The sequence below is a fragment of the Dasypus novemcinctus genome, chromosome 11, assembly GCF_030445035.2.
Source record: "Dasypus novemcinctus isolate mDasNov1 chromosome 11, mDasNov1.1.hap2, whole genome shotgun sequence".
NCBI lineage: Eukaryota > Metazoa > Chordata > Mammalia > Cingulata > Dasypodidae > Dasypus > Dasypus novemcinctus.
The window spans coordinates 64,384,316-64,404,624 of record NC_080683.1 but is presented as its reverse complement, the minus strand read 5'-3'; the positions used below and the strand labels follow the sequence as shown (position 1 = coordinate 64,404,624).

Below are 20,309 nucleotides of genomic sequence, written 5' to 3'. Positions count from 1 at the left end.
ACAATCCCGCCCCCCTCTGCAGGTTGTTCAGAGACAAGTGAGAGGAGCCACGACATAGTTCACCAAGCGGAGAAGAAATCATAGCTTTTATTTTTCCCGCCGATTCTTATAGGACCAACCGCACTGACATTCCGATGTGTCACGCCACTTCCGCTCGCGCACTTTAATTGCGTTGGCGCAAGAGCTCTCGCGGTATCATCCGGTTGGAAGTCCTTCTAACGAAGATCTCGCGAAATTTGTTCTACAAGTCCAAGCCAGCCTTTCACTCCTCTGCCCCACCCCCGAACCTGTCCTTCCTTTCTCTTTCCCAGGCCCTAAATTCCGCCCTCCATCCCTCCAGCCGCAACCCTCTCCCAGTTTCCGATTTCAGACCGGAACCGGAAGTGTGGTGGGCGGGGCCCAGCGGTAGAAAGCTCAGTGGAGCCCGAGCCGGGACAAGGCTGTGGCTGCGGCCCCTGCCCCCACCACGGTTCGCAGGCTGGCTGTGCTGCGCGGCTCCAGGCTGAAGGTCGGTCCAGAGGCGGGTGGGCGCGGGTCTCCCCCGGAGTGTCCGGGTGGCACCCTCCCCGGGCGCCGCAAGGGATCATGTCTACAGCCTCCGCCGCCTCCTCCTCCTCCTCGTCTTCGGCTGGTGAGATGATCGAAACCCCCTCCCAGGTCCTCAACTTTGAAGAGATCGACTACAAGGAGATCGAGGTGGAAGAGGTGAGCGAGGACCGGCAAAGAGGCACCGATCCTGTGTCTTCCCCGCCTCTGCTTGGTCCCGGCTCTGAAGGCTCCTCCCCGACCCCTCGGATACGCGGGAGTCCGCAGGGTCCACCTGGGAGTCCCCACAACCTTGCTGACACCGGCGCTCATCTGCGCCGAAATAGCTTTTTCCTCACTTCTGTACTCTTTGAGTTTGGATTTGATAATCCGGTTCTCGGATTTGGGTCACCTCAAATAGGTTGTACTGGTAATAGTGTGGTCCACCAGTTCTCGTTTCTGTAAATAGTAAATTCAGAAAGACTGCAGCCATTCGGGAGTTTTAATTAGCTTAAAGGCCTGGTACGTAATGGGCGCTCGATAAATGTTTGCTAAATTGATAGATGATGTCTAACACACTGTCTCCCATGGTAGCCGAATGATTCTCAATTTCGCTGATTCCATAGAACAGTACTCCTAATATTAAATGTTCTTGCCTTCAGTTGAGCTAGTTAGTATAAATTTCACCATTAGTAATGTAGGCTGGTCTGTTAGGATGGAAGGATGTTTCAAGTACCATATTCTGAAGAGATAACTAATTATCTCTGTGACATCTAAAATGTAAGACTAGTTAGAAACCACTGTTGGAAAATCCGAATCCGTTCTTTATTCTGCAATAATTTAAGTTACTTTAGGAGGTATTCCAGTGTGCCTTTAATAGTACATTGCTTCTTCTCAAATTCACGGAGGGGCCATTGATGATAAGGTCTATAAATTTAGAAAAGATAAAACTGTATGAATATACTTTTTGAAGACATTTTAAAAACGTTAAAAACTTTGAGTGAAAATATAATCTATCAAAACAGTTACCATTTTTTAATTTTTAAAGCACTTGCATTACATATTCCGTAAAGATTGCGGTATATCCTATTCAAGAATGGTTATCTCTACTTTAAAATTTAAAATTCCTTTTAGGTCACAGTAAGCTGAAAGTAGTAAGATAATTAACATTAACCAATATATGTTTTTTTCATATTTGATTTTGGGAGAATAATGGATTACAGAATCATACTTTTTGTTGCATAATGTTAGAGATCGTTGAGACCAGTCTTATTTTACAAGGAAACGTTGTAGGAAAAACTGGGTCTTTGGAGTTAAGAAGAAGGTGCAGTATAGCAGACATGCCGCTTATTAGCTGTATGGTTGGGGTAATTTCCTAACCAACACCTTTGAACTTCAGTTTTCTTAACAATGCAGATCATTTCTATTTTGTTTTGTCTGTATAACAGATCCTATTAGGCAATGTATGCAAAATACCCAGCACACTGCCTGAAACATGTTATTAGGAAACTGAGACCTAGAAAGAACAGTGACCTGCTTTAAGGTCACATGGCTAAAAGAAGATCCATATTTTGGAAGAAAAAAAGAAAAAGGGAGGAGAAATTTGTGTGTGTGTGTGCATGTTTTTTTCTATTAAGGCTATAATAAATTCCTTTTCCAGAAGTGGTAGTTGATCCAACTTTCATGACTAGCATTCTTTCTTTTTTAAGAATAAAAATTCAGTGAGTCAGTATACAAGAATTGCAGTTTTTAAATAAGCCTTTACGTCTACTCTGTCGTGAACTGCTATGCTTGTAGACTACAAATTGTTATATAATAAATTGTACTTCATGGTCTTCCAGTGTTTTTGCAGACTTAAACTTCAGTTGATTCTTACAACAACTTTAGTTTGCACACTAATTTCTAAAACTTGCTTTCTTGCTTCATGGAAGAATCGAAGTTAATAACTTAGTAAGGAGACTTAATATTTTACTGCTTTCCCCCCAAACCCATTTATTTCACATTTGATTAAGTTTTTGTTTCCAAAGAACCTTCCTTCAGTTTGGATAATGTTCAAACCTTTTTTTGGTGGATTTAGTATATTTCTGGCTTTTTAGGAGAAGTTCTCTCTAATATTAAGCATTTAGTTTTATTTTGGTTTTGTTTTCATTTTCTAATACTCGTTTTATTTTCACATTAAAGATTGAATTTGGGCTTTTCTAATGTTGAAACCATGACATAATTTCATCATATTATTCATTTGCCTATATTTAAAGCAGTATTTTATAATCCAAAGTGCACTATGGGCACTCATAACTATTTCTTAGTTTAGATTTCACTTTTAGATTATAATTACATATCATAGAACAGAGACAGAAAACCAAAAACAAAGGTATTTTACATTGCTCTCAATATTTTATACCGTACCAGTATATTGCTTTTTAAATAAAGAAAATGGTATTCCATGGTTCTCAAATAACAATATAATTGAATCAGTCGTAAGTGAATATAATTAGAAACTGTAATATATACCTCAACCATAGACCAGATATGCATTTTATAGAAGCATATTTCTAAGACTTCAGCTGATTTTAATCTTTACATTCTGAATAGTGTGTCTCAGTGACATCATTCAGGCACTTCTTAAATTCAGTTCTGTTAAGAAATTATGTATCTGAGCCTTAGAAATCTACTTAGGTACTTGTAATCATTTAGATTTTACCATTCTGGATCTGGTTATAGAGAATGTTAGAATAAATTGTGAGATATATACACTGTGGACTACATTGTAAGATGTGGTAAAGGCAGTGTGGTGTAGTAAAAAATGAACCAGCGTTGGCCTGGGTATTTAGAAAATTTAGTGCTATGCTAATTCTGCCACAATATATTTCTGTGGCTTTGATGAAGTCACCTTATTTTCTGGGCCTCCTATGTCTCATGTAAAATGAGGGATTGAACCAAGATCATTTAAGCTCTCTTCCAGTTCTGAAATGAAAACATGGTTCATTGTTTCCAGTGCTAATGCTCTGTTTCCACAGTAAGCTTAGAAATTTTTTGAGGACAGTGGTCATGATCTCCCACAGAATGTAGGTGGTAACCACCTAATCCTGAGTAGACAGGGCAAATGATAATCCCATTTTACAGATATGGACATGTTGTCATAGAGTTCGAATTGCTTGCCAGAAGGCAGATGGAAGCTGGGAATTGAATTTGATATTTCATACTCTTGAGTCACTTGTTCTTTCCACTGGATTTATAATGTTCCACTGGATTTATAATTCTTTCTGAAGTACTGTATAACCAAACCTTATTCTAGGAATAGGGAAACAAAATAGATTTCCTTTATAGTATTTGGTCTGCAGCATTTAATGATCATTCTTCTTTATACACAATACTTTTAAGGTAGTATTGAAAATAAATAGAAGAATCCTGGGATTCTCTCATTTAAGATTTTGAACTTACTGTGGTACTAGAACAAACACAGAACAGTTAATAGTTACAATTTCAGAACCACAAATTTACAAGTATGAATACAGTATAAACTGAATATTTATGTCATAATTTGACAGAGGGTTCTATTGGGTGGAGAAAAGTTTTCTTTTTTGAGGAGGAGCACTATTAAACTAGATTTTGGATAAAAACTTTAATACAAATTTAAATTAAGTGAGCATCATAAATTTGGAAGGCACTACGATGAATAATTGCTCCTCTGCCTAGAGTGCAATTCTGCTGAACTTAACATGGCTGACTCCTTTTTTCCTATTTCAAGTCCTACATCAAATATCATCTCTTTAGAGAAGCTTTCCCTGAGCAACCTAGATTCTTGTCACTTTGCTAATCCTCAGTTGTACTTATCTAAATACTTGTTAAATGCGTAAATAATGTAATCACAGCTTATCATGAGAATTTAGTGCCCATTTGGTTGTCTTATATTACAGATGATAAAACAGAGGTTAAGATAAATTATGTAATTTTGTTAGGGCAGCATTTACACTAGAAACAAGACCTGAGTCTCATTCCAATGTTGATTCCATTTTACTCCATTATACTTAGGAAATACTTTTATTTAGCAGGGGTGAAAGATGCTGGAAAGGGCCAGGTGCTGTGAGTAAGCCAAGAATTAGAGAACCTTTCCTAAAGTGCTACAAAGACCCTACCTGGCATGATTGCTTTTTAAAGGGAGACCCACAAGGCTACAATATTGAACACATTTAAGTATTGCAGTATTTATAAAAGAGACATGCAGAGGTTTTGTTTTAGAGGCTAAACTACACTAGGAAATGGAAATAAGGATACAAACTTTGGCAGTGATCTGTATTTTTAGATTTACAGTGTGAATACGTGGACAACTTAAGGAAAAACCTAATTTATGGTGGTCTGAGTAAACTGAGCCTATAGATTTGTTAGTATTTAATTATGGATATTCAGAATTATCAATAAACTTATTTAAGAAATTTAAGTTTCTTAAGGGTAAAAGTTAAGTTTCTTAAGGGTAAGATTTAAGAAATCTGAAATGGTTTTTACAGTGAAGAATTAGCCACTATAGATTTTTTGTTGTTGTTGTATAGCTTAAAAGATAACAAAAGAATATGATTTAAAGAAAAGTCTGTTAAACAGATCAGATATCTAATGGCAAGCTTTAAGAGACTATATGAAAAATTCAAAAGAAAGTTTGACTAATCAAAGCTTAACTTTTATGTTATAAAGTCTGTCTTGTCAGCAGATGGCAGTTACACTCTGCCACAGTTTATTAATAGATATTGAAGTTCTCAAATAGTTGGAGGCCCCAACTCCTACTAATAAATATAAGATCTATGCTTGTTCTATCATGTTCCAAACTTCTAGCCAGAGCGATGGCCGCATAGCCAGGATCCATTCACATAGTCCACAGAACAGGGCCAAACCAAACTGACTGCTCTAGTCATTAAACTAAAAATAACATGAATTGGGGACAATTAAGAATCATTTCATAATAAATTGAGAGTACAAGAGTATACATCATTTTCCAATTTGTTTAGTTTTTGGTTTTTGTTTTTTGCTTTTTTTAATAATATGACCTGGATGAAGGAATGGAGTGGTCTAAACTAAAGACCTAAGTTTCTTCTAAACTAAAGAAATTAGTTTTTAAAAGAATTGTTTTACTTTTTAAAAAAACACATAAACAAAGAAAAATTTTGATTTTGGTTTTTGTGCCATTCAACACTGATTTCATGGAAATATTCTACATACCATCCCCCATATTTTCCTGTTTTTTTAAATTATGAAATTAAATTTTAATCTGTTTTATTGTATAAAAGGCAAAGTTGTAGGCCCAAAACCGAGAAGACTAATTCATTTGGGGGAGAAATAATGTTAAAGTGATAGGGGAAATTTGATATCATAAGAGAACTAATCTAAAAGCATTTTAATTTAAAAAACACTCAAAAGGAACTATTTCTTAAATTGACTTATTTTTTCCTTTTAACGCTAATTCCTCCTTTTCATCCCTTTATTCATCCATTTTTACAGATGAGGGATTGGGAAGAATATCTGAAATGTATGTTTCTGGGTTCACTGTTTTGGGTGAGTGTTATTTTATGGAGAAGAAGGATACATGTAGCTTGAATGTATGCCTTTTAACTGAATATTGACTTTAGGGGAAAATAGTCTTTGTTATATCATAATGTGTCAACAGAACTACATTAGATTATTCAACTGTGAGTACAATCCAAAAAGTATATATTTGTGAACTTGAATTAGCAATATTAGGTAAACAGTGATTATTCTCTCAGTGTTGTATAGTTTGGATATTAGAGTTTTCATTGTTTAGTTGCCACTGTGTCTCAATTTACCAGTTTACATCTCTCTCTACTGATTTACGTTACCATGTGTCAAGAAAAAATTGGGTTGCTAACTGTAGCTTGTAACGTTGGGCTTATTCATCTGATAATGTACACAGACCACTAGTTACATGCTAAATTACTCCCAGTGTTCCCTACCATTTTAAATTCTTGATTAATGCATCAAGGAAATTTACCTAGTTATTTGGTATTTGAAACAGTTTCTTAAAAGTATATATATCATCTAGTAATATTTTCCCCCATCAGCAGAATGCTTATTCTATCAGCCTAAGAGAGGTAAAAGGCAGACAATAGTGTAGTTTCTTAGCCAGTAAATCCTATAGGGCAGTTGTCTCCAAAATTTTTTTTGATCATCTATCTCCCATCAGTAAAATACTTACTGTTTTGTATATGCGTAGTTTTGGGTTTGTTTGAAATGTGTGTATGCACATGTGATATTATGTACATGATAAAACATATAAAAGTAATTATTTTAAAATAATTGGGTGTGAAATAAAAATGAGCTAATTTAAGTTATGGCTCCATACTATCATTTGATCGTTGCTTGAGGTGCAGTAAATACTTAAGTCTGGGTTCATTGTTAATGAATGAAACCATATTTTAAATTTTCTTTCTTGATAATTTTGATTTTTTTTTTTGGTATTTTAGATCAGATTAGCAAGTTTTTTTAACTCGGTGTGGCTGCGGACAAAGAGTAGTGCTGGGAGTAGAAGAGTCAGACTTGCTATTTTCATGTTCACTTGTGCTTGAATTATTACGATTATCTTTAATATACAGTTTCTTCCTAAAAATCTTTTCATGCTGCTTTTCTTAATGTGAGGATTGCTATCATATAATCTGTAAATCTACTTAACAAAGGTCAAATTGCAGTATGCTTGAAGTAGGAATACATGCTGAACGTTAGATGCTGGTAGAAAACAGGCAATGGTTCCAAGGGGAAAATGCCCAAAGGCAATATTAAATATGTCTTGAGCTGGGGATCAAGATCTGGATGGGAGAAAGACTTGATAGTATAAAGGCATGAGATTAGAGAAAAGATGGGGAAAGAAGAGGAACAAGGAAAGAAACCTTGGACAGCATCAACCTCTAATGTTTGGGCAGAGGAAGACGAGCCAGTCAAGGAAGCCTAGAAGGAATTGTTTTGTAATTAATCCTCTGTTGATGAGATTGGGGTTGTTTCTTACTTTTTGTTAATGTAAACTGATGTGAGCAGTCATTTTCATACCTGTCTGATTATTGTTTACAATAAATTACTGGAAGTAGAATTTCTGGGTCAAAACAAATGCACATTTTTAAGAGTTATCTTTATAGAAAATGCCAAATTACACTAGAATTTAAAATTTTCATTAATCTCATTGGGAAGCTATGGTAATTTTAATTGTCATTTCTCTGATTATAGGGAGTACAGTGCCTTTTCATATGCCTGTTAGCCATTTGTGTTTCTTATATGAATAGTCTTTTTCTTCTGTTTTGGATTTTTGGCGGGGGGGTGGAGGATGGTGTTATTGGTTTATTAGAGCTCTTTATGCAGTAACTCTACATATTGAAAATATTTTTCACTGCTTGTCATTTTGATTTGAGATAAGGGTTTCATAGAAAAGTTTTACATTTTTCTATAACAAAATACGAACTCTTTTTCCTTTAATTTTCTGTCTGTTGTGTAAGGCTTAAGAAAGTACATTCCTACTCCTGGTTATAACAAGTCATCATTGTTATTGAATTTTCAGTTTCAGTTATTGTGTTTAAACAGGTCACTTGATATTTGTCTGTGTAAGGTAAAGAAATAACTTTTTGTTTTGTTTTCCTCAAATAGTCATTTTCTCCAACATCTTTTATTAAATAAATATCCTTCTATCCCATTCTGTTTTGAAGTGACTCTAGCTTGAGCTGAATGGTTCTTCAGTTCTACTTGGTATCTACATGGTGTCAGTGGGATTGCAGTCACTTGGGGCTCAAAGTGGGCTGGCACATCCAAAGTGGCTCATTAATGTTTAGCAAACTGGCACTGACTGTCTGCTGGGAGTTCACTGAAGCTCTCAACCAAGCACTCAGATTCTCTTCCTTGTGGCCTTTCTGGTGATTGGGCTTCTAACGCCGTGGTGGCTGGGTTCTAAGGAGCAAGGCATAAGCTGCTGGACCTCTTGACCTGGTTTTGAAGGTCCCCAAAACATCATGTCCACTGCACTCTTGATCAAAGAACTACAGAGCAACTTTGATTCAAGGGAAGGAGAAATAAACTCTACTTCCCAATGAGGGAGTGGCATGCACAGACAGGGTGGGGAAAAAGTGATGATGGGTCATCTTTGGAGACTATCTACCATAAGTTCTTTATATACAAACCTTTGCTGACCCCAAATTACTCGTATTTCTTTTTATTTTTTAAATAAAATTTTATTGAAATATTCATACATAAACATACTTAAATAATAAGTGTATAGTAAAATTTGTGAATTCACAAAACAAACATGCATATCATCATACAAGGCTCCTGTACATATCCCCACCACCAGCAATCTGCATTATTGGGAAACATTTGCTGCAAACAATGAAAGATCATCATCAAACACCACTACTCCACAGCCCATATCTTACTTTTGGTGCACTTTTCCCCCAATCCACCCAATCATTAACTTTTATATCAGTATTATATATTTGTAATCATTTGTGAGAGAACGTTTTCCCATTTGTCCTGTCAACCACAGGTGATCGATCATCCATTATCCATCACTGGACTACCTGTGTTATACAGTTCTATGTTTTATACAATCCATTCTCTTATATTTCTTAAAGCAGAGTAAGCCTTTTTTAAAACCCTTTCTTGGGGGAGAGTATAAACTACAATGTAAACTATAATCCATACAGTATGCCAGTGCTCCAAAATGTATTCATCAAATGGCAATGAACCTGCCACACCGATGAAAGAGATTATTGTTGTGGAAGGAGTGGGGGGGGGGGAGTGAGTGGGGTATATGGGAACCTGTTATATTTTTTAATGTAACATTTTTTGTGATCTATATATCTTTAAAAAAAATAAAAACCCTTTCTAAACAGTTAAAAATTAAAAATCTACATTGAATATAACATTTTGAAAAAATACTTGTTGGTAGTTTTATCATACATGCTAACTCTGAGTAGCATTTCTAATGCTTCCAATGTAAAAGGCTGTGTATCTTATTAAAACAGGCCTACTAGGACCTTTATTTTTTGTTGGCACCTAATTCTGATTTACTAGCTACATGATCTTGGGTAGATAACTTCTTGGAGCCCTAGTTTTCTCCTCTAAGATGGAGGTTTAAAAAATGCTGTATATTCACAGGATTATGATGAGATTTTAACTTTTATCATATTTGTAATAAGGCTTTGTAAGTTGTAACAGATTGTTAAACAAATGTAAGATTGTATCATTATTACATACCAATAGTAAAAGTTGTACTTCTTTAAAATGTAATTTCATGAAGAAAGATGAAGAGTATATTGAAATGCCCCGGGAGCTATTTTCGTTCTGTTCAGTACTGTCTGCAGCTCCTAATTCCCATTCAGAAATGTTCTCTTCTATCAGAATTGGGGCGGGGACGGAGTGCATTAAAGCATGAAATAACTCCGACCAGTATACCTATCATCTACCCAATCCCTTATGGATATATGCTTATACATATATATCTTGATTTATTCATGTAACTCTGTATTTCTCTGTTTTTGGAAGTTCAGAGAAGCAACTTCATTTTCCTGTAACTCATTGCAACTTGCCTCTGAGACTTCCCTCCTTTCAACTCAGTAGAGAAAATCACACATCAAGGATGACTTGATTAATTTCACTGTAAAACTTATCTATCTCCTTCAGGTAATTTTTACTCAGTAAATTCAAGATTTCAAGTTACTTTGAAGTTCAGTCTTCCTTCTCAAGGATTTTCCTTTTCCCTGCTCTCTCTGCCCTTGGTGGAATCTGAGCGCTGGGGAAAACATCCATAAATGACCTCACTAGCAGTGGAGGGCTCTTTGGTCTGTGTGATGGCTTCCATTGAAATGTCTTATTATTATGGTTTTAATACATTTAATAATTTAAATATATTGGCCCATTACAGTGGTTCTAAAACATCAGAATCACCTGGAAAGCTTGCTGAAATACAGATTGTGACTCGGTAATTCAGGATTGGAGTTCCCAGGTGATACTGATGTTTCTGACCCATTCTCTTGGCATAAGCCTCACTTTTGCTTGTTGAAGGCAGAAAACCTTACTCATTTTTCCCTGCTTGCTGACTAGAAGCTCCCCTTAGCTTTCCTTGATCCCTGAAACTCGGCTTGTGCTCTCTATTCAGCCCCCTGTTTTTGGGCAGTCCACCATCCCTCAGCCTCTGGTAAGTAGAAAACTCAGAGTCAGCTGTCATCTCATCACTAGGTGGCACTTGTGCTTCATGAACAGTCATACACAGTTTTTGTAACAAATGCATGATCTACAAATATAAATAATATTTGGAATCCCTGCATGGACAGGTGAGAATCAATATACCTGAGAATAGGAAAATGAAACAATGGGAGTCTACTAAGTACCACTTGCTTTGATCTATTTGTAAATATGTGGTTAAAAAATATATTCAAATTGCTTCATAATCTATTTCATAGTTAATAGTAGTATCAGTAGATAGACTAGAGCCCATCCTTTTATCCTAATGTTACCATGAATTGTAATTTGTTTTAGGACGCGTTTGCTGTTCATCTTGGTTTTATTTTGACATCCTTCTTACCCTCCAAAATGTCCCAAATTAGATAATAAATTATTTGATCACCCTACCTATAGCCAACTTTGTTAGAGAAGAGTTTGTGCCCAGGGATTTGTTCATGTAAGTTTGTCCAAAGTGAAAACTCTTCCAAGGGAAGGCATAAACTGATACTTTCTGATATTAGGAAGGGCTTTATATGTTACAAATTAGAATCACTAACATTCTGGCATTCAACTGCCTGACATTAAACCTCTCTCCACCACTTACAAACTTTATGGCCTTGGACAGGTTAGTTTACTTCTTTAAACCTAAGTGCTTGTCCATAAATGAGTGTAGTTTTAGTTCCTACCTCCAAAAGTTTGTGTAAATCAGGTAATATGTATAATGCACTTAGTTCTGTGCCTGCTACAAATGAGAGCTGTGTAGGAAGGTAGTTTTTCATTTAAGAAAAGTCTTGACAGAGTGCTTAGATGCTGATCCAGAGAAGCAGATTCAAATATATGGATATATATGTATGTGAATGTGTATATATACATTTCTTTTTATGTATGTATACATAATATTAGGTGTATGTATATGATTTATTTTAAAGGTATAATTCAAGTAATTGTGGAGGCTAGCAAGTCTGAAATCTGGAAGGCAGTCTGGCAGGCTAGAAACACAAGACTTGACTTTCAGCCTTGAGGCAGAATTTCTTCCTCTCTGGGAAACTTCAATTTTTGCTCTTAATTTGATGAGATCCACCATTATTATCAAGGATTATCTCCTTTACCTAAAGTCAACAGGTTGTAGATGTTAATCACACCTATGAAATACCTTCACAACAGCTCAACTTCTATTTGACCAAACAACTGAGTGCCCTAGCATGGTCAAGTTGACACTTAAAATTAATCATTACAGATTACACTGGAAGTTGAGAGATTGGAGTAGATAGCACTAATGAACATCCTTTTCAATAATAAAATCTAATAATTTTGTTCTCATAGATATCAAAAGCTCTTTTGTTTTGTTTTTTTTTGTGGTTGTTTTTGTATTGTGGAACATTTCAAACATTTGTAACAGTACAGAGTAGAGCATAACAAACCTACATGTACCTGTCAGTGTCAATACATACTACATGGTCAATCTTTTTTTTTAACATAACTTTATAGAGGTCTATTTTATGTATCATAAAATTCACCTGTTTAAAGTATACAATTCAGTGATTTTTAACAAATGTACGAAGTTGTGCTGCCATCACCCTAAGTCAGTTTTCAAACATTTTTATCACCTTGGACCCCTTCTACTCATTTACCGTTACTGCTAATTCCCACCCTTAGGCCCAGACAACTTCTGATCTGCTTTCTGTTCTATAGATTTGCCTTTTCTGAACATTTCATATAAATGAAATTATATAATATGTGGTCTCTTGTGTCTGGCTTCTTTCATTAGCATGTTTTTGAGGTACATTCATATTTTAGCATGTTTCATAGTTCTTTTCTTTTCCATGAATATTCCATTTTGTAGATATATCACATTTTGTCTATCCTTTACCATGGCCAGTCTTTTTTTATCTTACTTTTTTTTCCTTTCCCTTCCATGCCCTACCCCTACTGAATTATTCAAAAGCCATTTTTAATTTCTTAAATATGATAGCTTAAAACATTATATTTTCCTGTTTTTTTCTTTTTCCTAACCATCTTCTGTCTTCTCTTTCATCTTGCTGATTTAAATTTTCGCACTTAACAGGTGTCTTTTTTGTTCATGGTTTTGGGAATTCGTTGAGGATAAAGTGTCTAGGCATAAACTTTCAAAGATAGAGACTAGTGTGCATTTTATTATCGCCTCACTTTAGTGATCATTCATAGTTGATTAGTGGCAAATCCAGATAGTGATGATTTCTATAATTTTCTTTGGCAAATCTTTCAAACTGGGTTCAGTGTGGAGCTGTATCTATTTGTTTCTCAGTCCCATATTTTTTTGTTTTTAAACTCAGGTTGTTGGAAGAGGAGCCTTTGGAGTAGTCTGCAAAGCTAAATGGCGAGCAAAAGATGTTGCTATTAAACAAATAGAAAGTGAATCTGAGAGGAAAGCTTTTATTGTAGAGGTAAGCTGCGATGTCATTTGTTTGTAGTTCTTTACTGAAGACATTCTGTGAATTTAACATTATGTGAAAGTTGTTTTTAGTTGTCATTTCTCTATGTACTTGAACATCAGCAGTGCGATTGAGCCAAAGGTAATGCCTTAGGGACATATCCTCATTCACACTTTTTAATCCTGATTAAAAATTAGAGAAAAAGAGATTTAACTATATAAATGAATTCATCCCTGAATTAAAATGCAGTCTCACCCATTTAATTCAGTTCTATTTCAAGGCATAGAATTTTAACTTTAAAATAGAAAAGAAATGGTGTTTCTCTCCCATTATCTAAAATTAAGAAGGGAAATTTTATGTATTCATTTTAACTGAATGTTTTAGAAATTCAAATGAGATTTTTAGGAAAAATAATTTCAAATTTTGTTTTTCTCATTTAGCATGAAAATTTACAACTATTCTTAAAAATTTGATGAGGAAAGAAAATTCAGTCATGAGATTATTGTTTTATCAGATTTATTCTTCATTTTATTAGCTGTTATTTTGTATATTAAATCACAGCATATGATTAAAGCAATGTTTTTATCACTAATCCCATTGGCCAATAAATAATTGACTTTATGTTATAAATCTTATGAATTTGTTTTATTTAATCATAATTTCTAAATATTTCACGTTTTTTAAAGATGTGCGATCTGGGGAAATGAGAACTGAATTATGATATATTTAGATGGATTTGTAATTGGTTGAAAGAGTTAAGAAATGCTAATGAATAGTTTTACTCATTCATTATGAAGAAATATGATCTTTAGTAGTATGTTCCAGGAATCTGGTAACAGCCTTGCCTTATTCAAGATTTTTATTTGATTTAAATAAGTTATTAGTTATGTACTGTTGTATTGGCAGTTTCACAAAGCAGGGTGAAATAGCATATGTATTAGATGCAAGGAATCAGCAGTCAAAAGATCAGAATAGCTTAGGGAAAAACTTTAGTCCCCTATTCCTCCTTTCACCAAATTTTCTGCTTCCCAGGGATAATTTCTTTTGGCTCTTATAGCTGATGCTTTTTTGTTGTTGTTGTTATTTACCTTATCTTTAAACAATATTATTTCTTGAATTTTCAGCTTGGGCACTGTCTATTGGCTTTCCAGTAGGAAAGATGAAATTTATCTCTTTAATGTCCTACCCTTGCTCCTACATCTGTCCCATCCTCCATATAAGCTTGTAACTCTAATCATGATGGTTAAGTTGTAATTTTAATTTGATCATTTTTCATTTTTTAAATTATGTCAAAATGCTAGTCACATGTGAGCCATGTAATATACTATGATTTTTTTCCAATACAACCTTTCATTTTCCTTGGAATTAATCACTGTCTTGTGTTTTTATTGTTGTTTTGTTTTGTTGCTTTGTTTCCTGTGTACAAGTTTATCTCAGTACGTTCAAACACAGTAAGTTTATTAGCAATTATCTTGAAATTTCTCCTGGAATTATCTGACCAGCTTTAGTTTTAATTAATGTCTGTCTAGGTCTCTTGTACAGTTGTTTTAGGGTCTCCCTTTACCAAATCAAGAGTATTCCTCACATTCTTTTTTGTTCTATATTCCCGTTTTCACCATCTTCCTTTTTCTTGGTTTACCACTTCCATTTGATGGAACATATACTTTATAGTTTCTTGAGAAAGGCTACAAAACTTTTTATTTGTTTTGAGTTCTTGAACGTAGGAAATACCCTTATAGGAAGAGAAGATTCTATTCTCTTAATAAATACTTTGAATGAATATAGAATTCTAGGCTACAGGTGATTTTTCCCTCAGAAGTTTGAAGGTATTGCTTCATTTTTATATTTTCCAGTATTTTTGTGACGTACAGTGTCATGATTCTTGATCTTGTATAAAATCTGTTCTATCCTCTCTGTAAACTTTTTACTCTTTGCTTGTCCCTGATACCTCCCTCTGGTATTTTAATGATTCCTGAATTATGAATGATGTGTGTTTTGATATGAGTTTATTTTCATCCATTAAGTTGAACATTCACTCAGTGGGCTCTTTCAATCTGGAAATGTATGTCCTTTGTTTCCAGGAAATTCACTTCATTTGTTTGATTTCTTGCTCTGTTTTCTCTATTCATTTTCTTGTTAGGAACTGCTGTTTGGATATTGGACTTCCTGGGCTGATTCTATAATTTTCTTACTTTTTTTTTTTTTTAAGATTTATTTATTTATTTTATTTCTCTCCCCTTCTCCCCTCACCCCCCCGCCCCAGTTGTCTGTTCTCTGTGTCCATCTGCGTGTTCTTTGTCCGCTTCTGTTGTTGTCAGCAGCACAGGACTCTGTGTCTTTTTGTTGCTTCATCTTGTGTCAGCTCTCCATGTATGCGGCACCATTCCTGAGCAGGCTGAACTTTTCTTTCGCACTAGGTGGCTCCTTACAGGGCGCACTCCTTGCACGTGGGGCTCCCCTACGCAGGGACACCCCTGCACGGCACTCATTGCACACATCAACACTGTGCATGGGCCAGCTCCACACGGGTCAAGGAGGCCCAAGGTTTGAACCGCGGACCTCCCATGTGGTAGGCGGATGCCCTAACCACTGGGCCAAGTCCGCTTCCCTAATTTTCTTACTTTATTTGCTCTCTTTTCTGTCTCTTTGTTTTTGTATTCCAGTGAGATTTTCTTGTTCCCTTCAAATGAGTTTCTTTTTAAAAAAGAGTTTTAAGTCTATTCTTATATTTTAAATTTCTGTATTCTTAATTACTTATTTATGACAGTCTGTTATTTCATGGATATATTATCTTCTGTCTTTGAAAATAGCAGATTTGTTTTCTTTCTTTTGGTTCATATCTGTGTCTACTAAATTGCCTCATTTATTTTGTTTTAGAATCTCATTCCTATTAGAAACTTTACTCAAATGTCTGGTAATACTTAATTTTCTAGTCATATTTAAGAAAGAGACATTTACCCACTGATTGGAGGGAGTATGTTTGTTTGTATGAATACACATATTCACCCTTACTTGAGGGGTAATATGACTGGATGTTTCTTTGGAGGAGCTTCAGTGTCCACATCTGTAAGTCTTTTCTCTTGGACTGATTGAATCCCCATTTTCTGACTAGAGAGCATACATCTCTGTATTTTGAGAGCCAAGTAGGAGAAGGTGGCAGGAAATCCCAACATTAAGTATATAAACTTGGATTAATTTTCTCTATTTTTATTTGTATACTCATTCCCTCAGTTTTATTTGAGGGAATTTTTGTGCCCATCCTTTCAGCTGTGTTTGGTGTCCTCTGATCCAGAGACTCTCTGTTATGTGTTCTCTTAAAGAATAAAACATTTAGTCTTCTGCTGAGATGATGAAGAGGTATAGTCATTTAATTTCTGAAGTTGAGGAAGGGATCTTTAGGTCAGTCTTTCCACCAATCCCTCTCTCCTCTTTTATTAGCTCACTTGCAGAGCTACCTGGGACCAACATCATTCCCCAAATTTTTGGAGGTTTTATAAGGTAAATCTGGTTGCTTCTCAGTTTTTATCATTTGTCAGTTTAGGGTTCAGCTTTTTTAGGTCTGCTATATTATTTATTGCTAGTTTTTTACTTTGCAACTTCCAAAAATTTGTTTTTTTCTCATTTCACATTTACTTCATCCTACTGAGTTTATGCCTTTATAAAAATCCTTTTGCTGCTTTAGTAATATTTGGCAAAGGAGCAGAGTTTAATCTGCTGTCTGAACTCAGTGCTGAATCTTAACAAGGTAAAATATAGTAGTGATATTTATTCTTCTATTAGGTCAAAAATCGAGAAATATTGGATTTTTTGGCAGAAGTGTGATACAGCTTTCTAGTAGCATACTGTAAAAGATATAGAGATCTTTGTGGACTTCATATAAATAGCAATGTGATATAGGTAATAGTGAAGAAGAGAGAAAGGGTAGAAAAGACAGGAGAAGGAGGGAAGAAAGAGAGCAAGAAGCAGTCTTGGGGGGTGCATTAATAGAAGTTTGACATGTAGAACAAGGGAAGTGAGTATCATGAAACCCCTCAGTGACCTCAGTATGAAACATTGGATTGGGGAAGATTAAAACTGGAGGTACTGTAATTGCTCAAGCCGTTCTGTTTGGAATTACTAAAGCAGTGGTAGTAGGAATGGAGAGGAGGGAATTGATTGAAGAAGTGGGAGGTGGAGTAGAGGAAGAGTAAAATTTTAAGGAAAAAGTACAGATTTTTAAATCAGACCAAAGTTCAAACCTTGTCTGTTCCACTTCCTAGCTGAAGGGTGTTTCCCACCTTGCTTAACTCTGTCTGATTATCAGGTCAGATAATACCTACCTTGCAGAGTTGTGAGAATTATGTAACATCTATTAAGTGCCCAACAGGGGGTCTGACACAGATTAGGCACATTACTCAACACTACTCAAAATAGCTTTGGAGATAGTGATGACAACCAAGACAAGGCTTCCTCTGACTTGGTTAAGTGAGCTCAGTGCCATCTATGAAATGGTTTTCTAGCATTTCTTAACAGAGTCATTTATTCTTCTTCGTACGTGTCATTTCTTGCTCAAAACTCCTGGTATAGCACTTTGTACATTTCCCTAATTATTTAGTCAGAGGTCTGTGCCCCCATTTGAACTATGAGACCTGGAGGACAGGGATTCTGAGCCATTCATCTTGGCGTTCCCTATGACCACAGTGCCTGCTATATTGTAGATGGTGATTGTTGAATGATTGAATAAATGTTTTGTACAACCATAAAAGTTTAATGGTTCTATGAAATTAGTCTCTCAAAAATTATCACTTTTTAAAAGAATCTTTAATTTGTTGCAGCTTCGTCAGTTATCCCGTGTGAACCATCCTAACATTGTAAAGCTATATGGAGCCTGTTTGAATCCAGTAAGTTTGTCACTTTTTTCTTGTCAGCTGTCTATAAGAAATGAAATGGCAGATATGTGTAGGTCAGTAGTGTAGAACACCTATTTAATGCTATTTTAGATATATTTCTGAAAAAGTGTTTAATTTGTTTCTAGTCCTTTAGCAACACAATATATTAGAGGAGTGCTTAGGTGGTCTTAGCCAATAACCTCATCTTATGAGGCTTTATATATCTCATAACAGTACCAATTGACACAGGAGAAAGTCACCAAAAGATCTTGTGATTATGTTTTTACATACTTCTCCACTCTTAAGATAACGGGCTCCTGGAAGATAAGGTCTTGGATCTTAGGTATCTTTTTTTCTCTCTAGGGCCATACACATAGTAGTGAATAAATGAATGTATTTTGAACACATATAAAAATAAAATTATCTCTCACATCATCTAACATGTTATATTTTCAGTGGTTAATTCTTCTGGCATGTTTCCTTTAGGTATGTCTCGTGATGGAATATGCTGAAGGAGGCTCTTTATATAATGGTGAGTGCCATTAAACCTATCATTATCTAGCAAATTAAAATAATTGAAAAGATTTTAACATAAACTGTTATTTTTTTATATACTTCACAATTTGCCATTAGAGAACCAGGAGGTAATCTTTTTTTTTTTTTGCTAAAGATTAAAAATGAAGTTATAACATTAGCATGTGAAATATAAAAATCTAAGTATATAAATTTTTTAAATTGATGGTGCTTTTCATAATGTTAAAAGCGTTTAGGTAAAGTAAAATTTTGCTTTTGAAACAGATTTTAAAGTATGTTCAGACTTTACGTTTTTTTCCTTTTATCCTCTCTCTGCTTTAAGCCTCCTCATTTTAGAACTCCTTAACTACTTCCATTTATCTGTTTTGTTGTGCTTTCTTTTCAAAAACAAAATTGTGAAAACTTACATCACAGAACATTTTAATTTTAGCAATGAAAGAAAACATTTATCGTTTTGTTATATCTTCATGGAACAAAGCTAACTCTCTCTAAAAACACCAACCATATACATAAATGAATTGTCTCTTCTGTCTATCACATTATATAAAATAAATTGTTGCATTTTACCTTTTAAAATTAGCATTATTTTTATAAATCTTTATTTATATTGACTACTCATGTGTTCATCATTATTAATGGGTTTCTAATATGCTGTTATTTTATTTGGTTGGACTATTGATAGTTTTTGGCAGTTATAGCAAACTCAGTTGTAAACATCTTGATACAAATTGTTTCCTTCTGTAATATTTCTCTGCATCTCTTATGGTAGTGTGCCATCAAATTGCTTTTATTTTATATTAATACTATGAGACAGGCTATCAGTTTGACAAAGTATGATAAAGTATGATTCTGGGCACTTGTATGGCAGTTATCCACTCAAAATTATTGGATATTTCTATCTTTTTTTATCTAGAAAAGAATTTAAAGCAGGACTGATGAGAGCAGGTCTAAAAAAATAGATATATGTTCTGATTGTGTTTGCATTCACCTTGTTTTTTGTTATAGGCAATAAAGTTCTTTTTAGTTTGTGCCTTTCTTTTGCAGTGCTGCATGGTGCTGAACCATTGCCATATTACACTGCTGCCCACGCAATGAGTTGGTGTTTACAATGTTCCCAAGGAGTGGCTTATCTTCATAGCATGCAACCCAAAGCTTTAATTCACAGGGACCTGAAACCACCCAAGTAAGTTCTAATGGTGTAATCTCTCCTTTGCCGCATATAGCCCTCATTCCTTAATTCAAGTTGATCATTGGAAATTAGTTTCTCTTTTCTCTTCCCTTTTGACTTGCTTAAGAGTATTCATTTTTAACTCACTGTTATCACTTAGTCCTTTCTTTAAGCTTGCATTTTACAATGTTGTCTTTTGCAGAATTTTTTATGTTAGTGGATTTTTATTTTTAATAACTTCTACATTAGCTTAGCATACTTCTAGAATCTGTTCGCCTGCAAATTTCATTTTGTTCCGGCAGTATATAATATTGCTCCTAGACTTTGGTTCACGAAAGCAGGTGCAAGTCTCTCGTGTTCCCTACTGTATCCCCAACAATAACACGGTGTCCACGTGTAGCAGGGATTCTACGAAAATTTGCAAAGTGATTATTGCTTGCCATTTCAGAAGAAGGCCAAAGGGCATTTCTGGTATCTAGGTAGAAATTTAAACTATTCTGCCCCCTATTGAGAATCTGGGAGTTGAAAGAACCTGAAAAGTCCTTAAATGAATATTGAAGGCTCAAACTTTTATTTGTGTATATAGGCACTCAATTACAGAAA

At 35.0% G+C, this 20,309-nt stretch overlaps 1 protein-coding gene across 2 annotated transcripts in view; it reads left to right on the top strand.

Moving 5' to 3' along the window:
* Positions 1-212: 212 nt before the first annotated feature.
* Positions 213-20,309, top strand: part of MAP3K7 (mitogen-activated protein kinase kinase kinase 7) — an 86,301-nt gene continuing 66,204 nt past the window's right edge. Inside the window, exons 1-5 of one of the 2 annotated variants that reach the window (XM_004454535.5) lie at positions 213-705; positions 13,038-13,148; positions 17,951-18,016; positions 18,491-18,536; positions 19,583-19,721. In XM_004454535.5, the coding sequence (XP_004454592.2) occupies positions 586-705; positions 13,038-13,148; positions 17,951-18,016; positions 18,491-18,536; positions 19,583-19,721 (482 nt within the window). In that variant the 5' untranslated portion in view covers positions 213-585. The remainder of the gene's footprint in view (positions 706-13,037; positions 13,149-17,950; positions 18,017-18,490; positions 18,537-19,582; positions 19,722-20,309) is intronic. The other variant, XM_004454533.5, reaches the window with a different exon arrangement.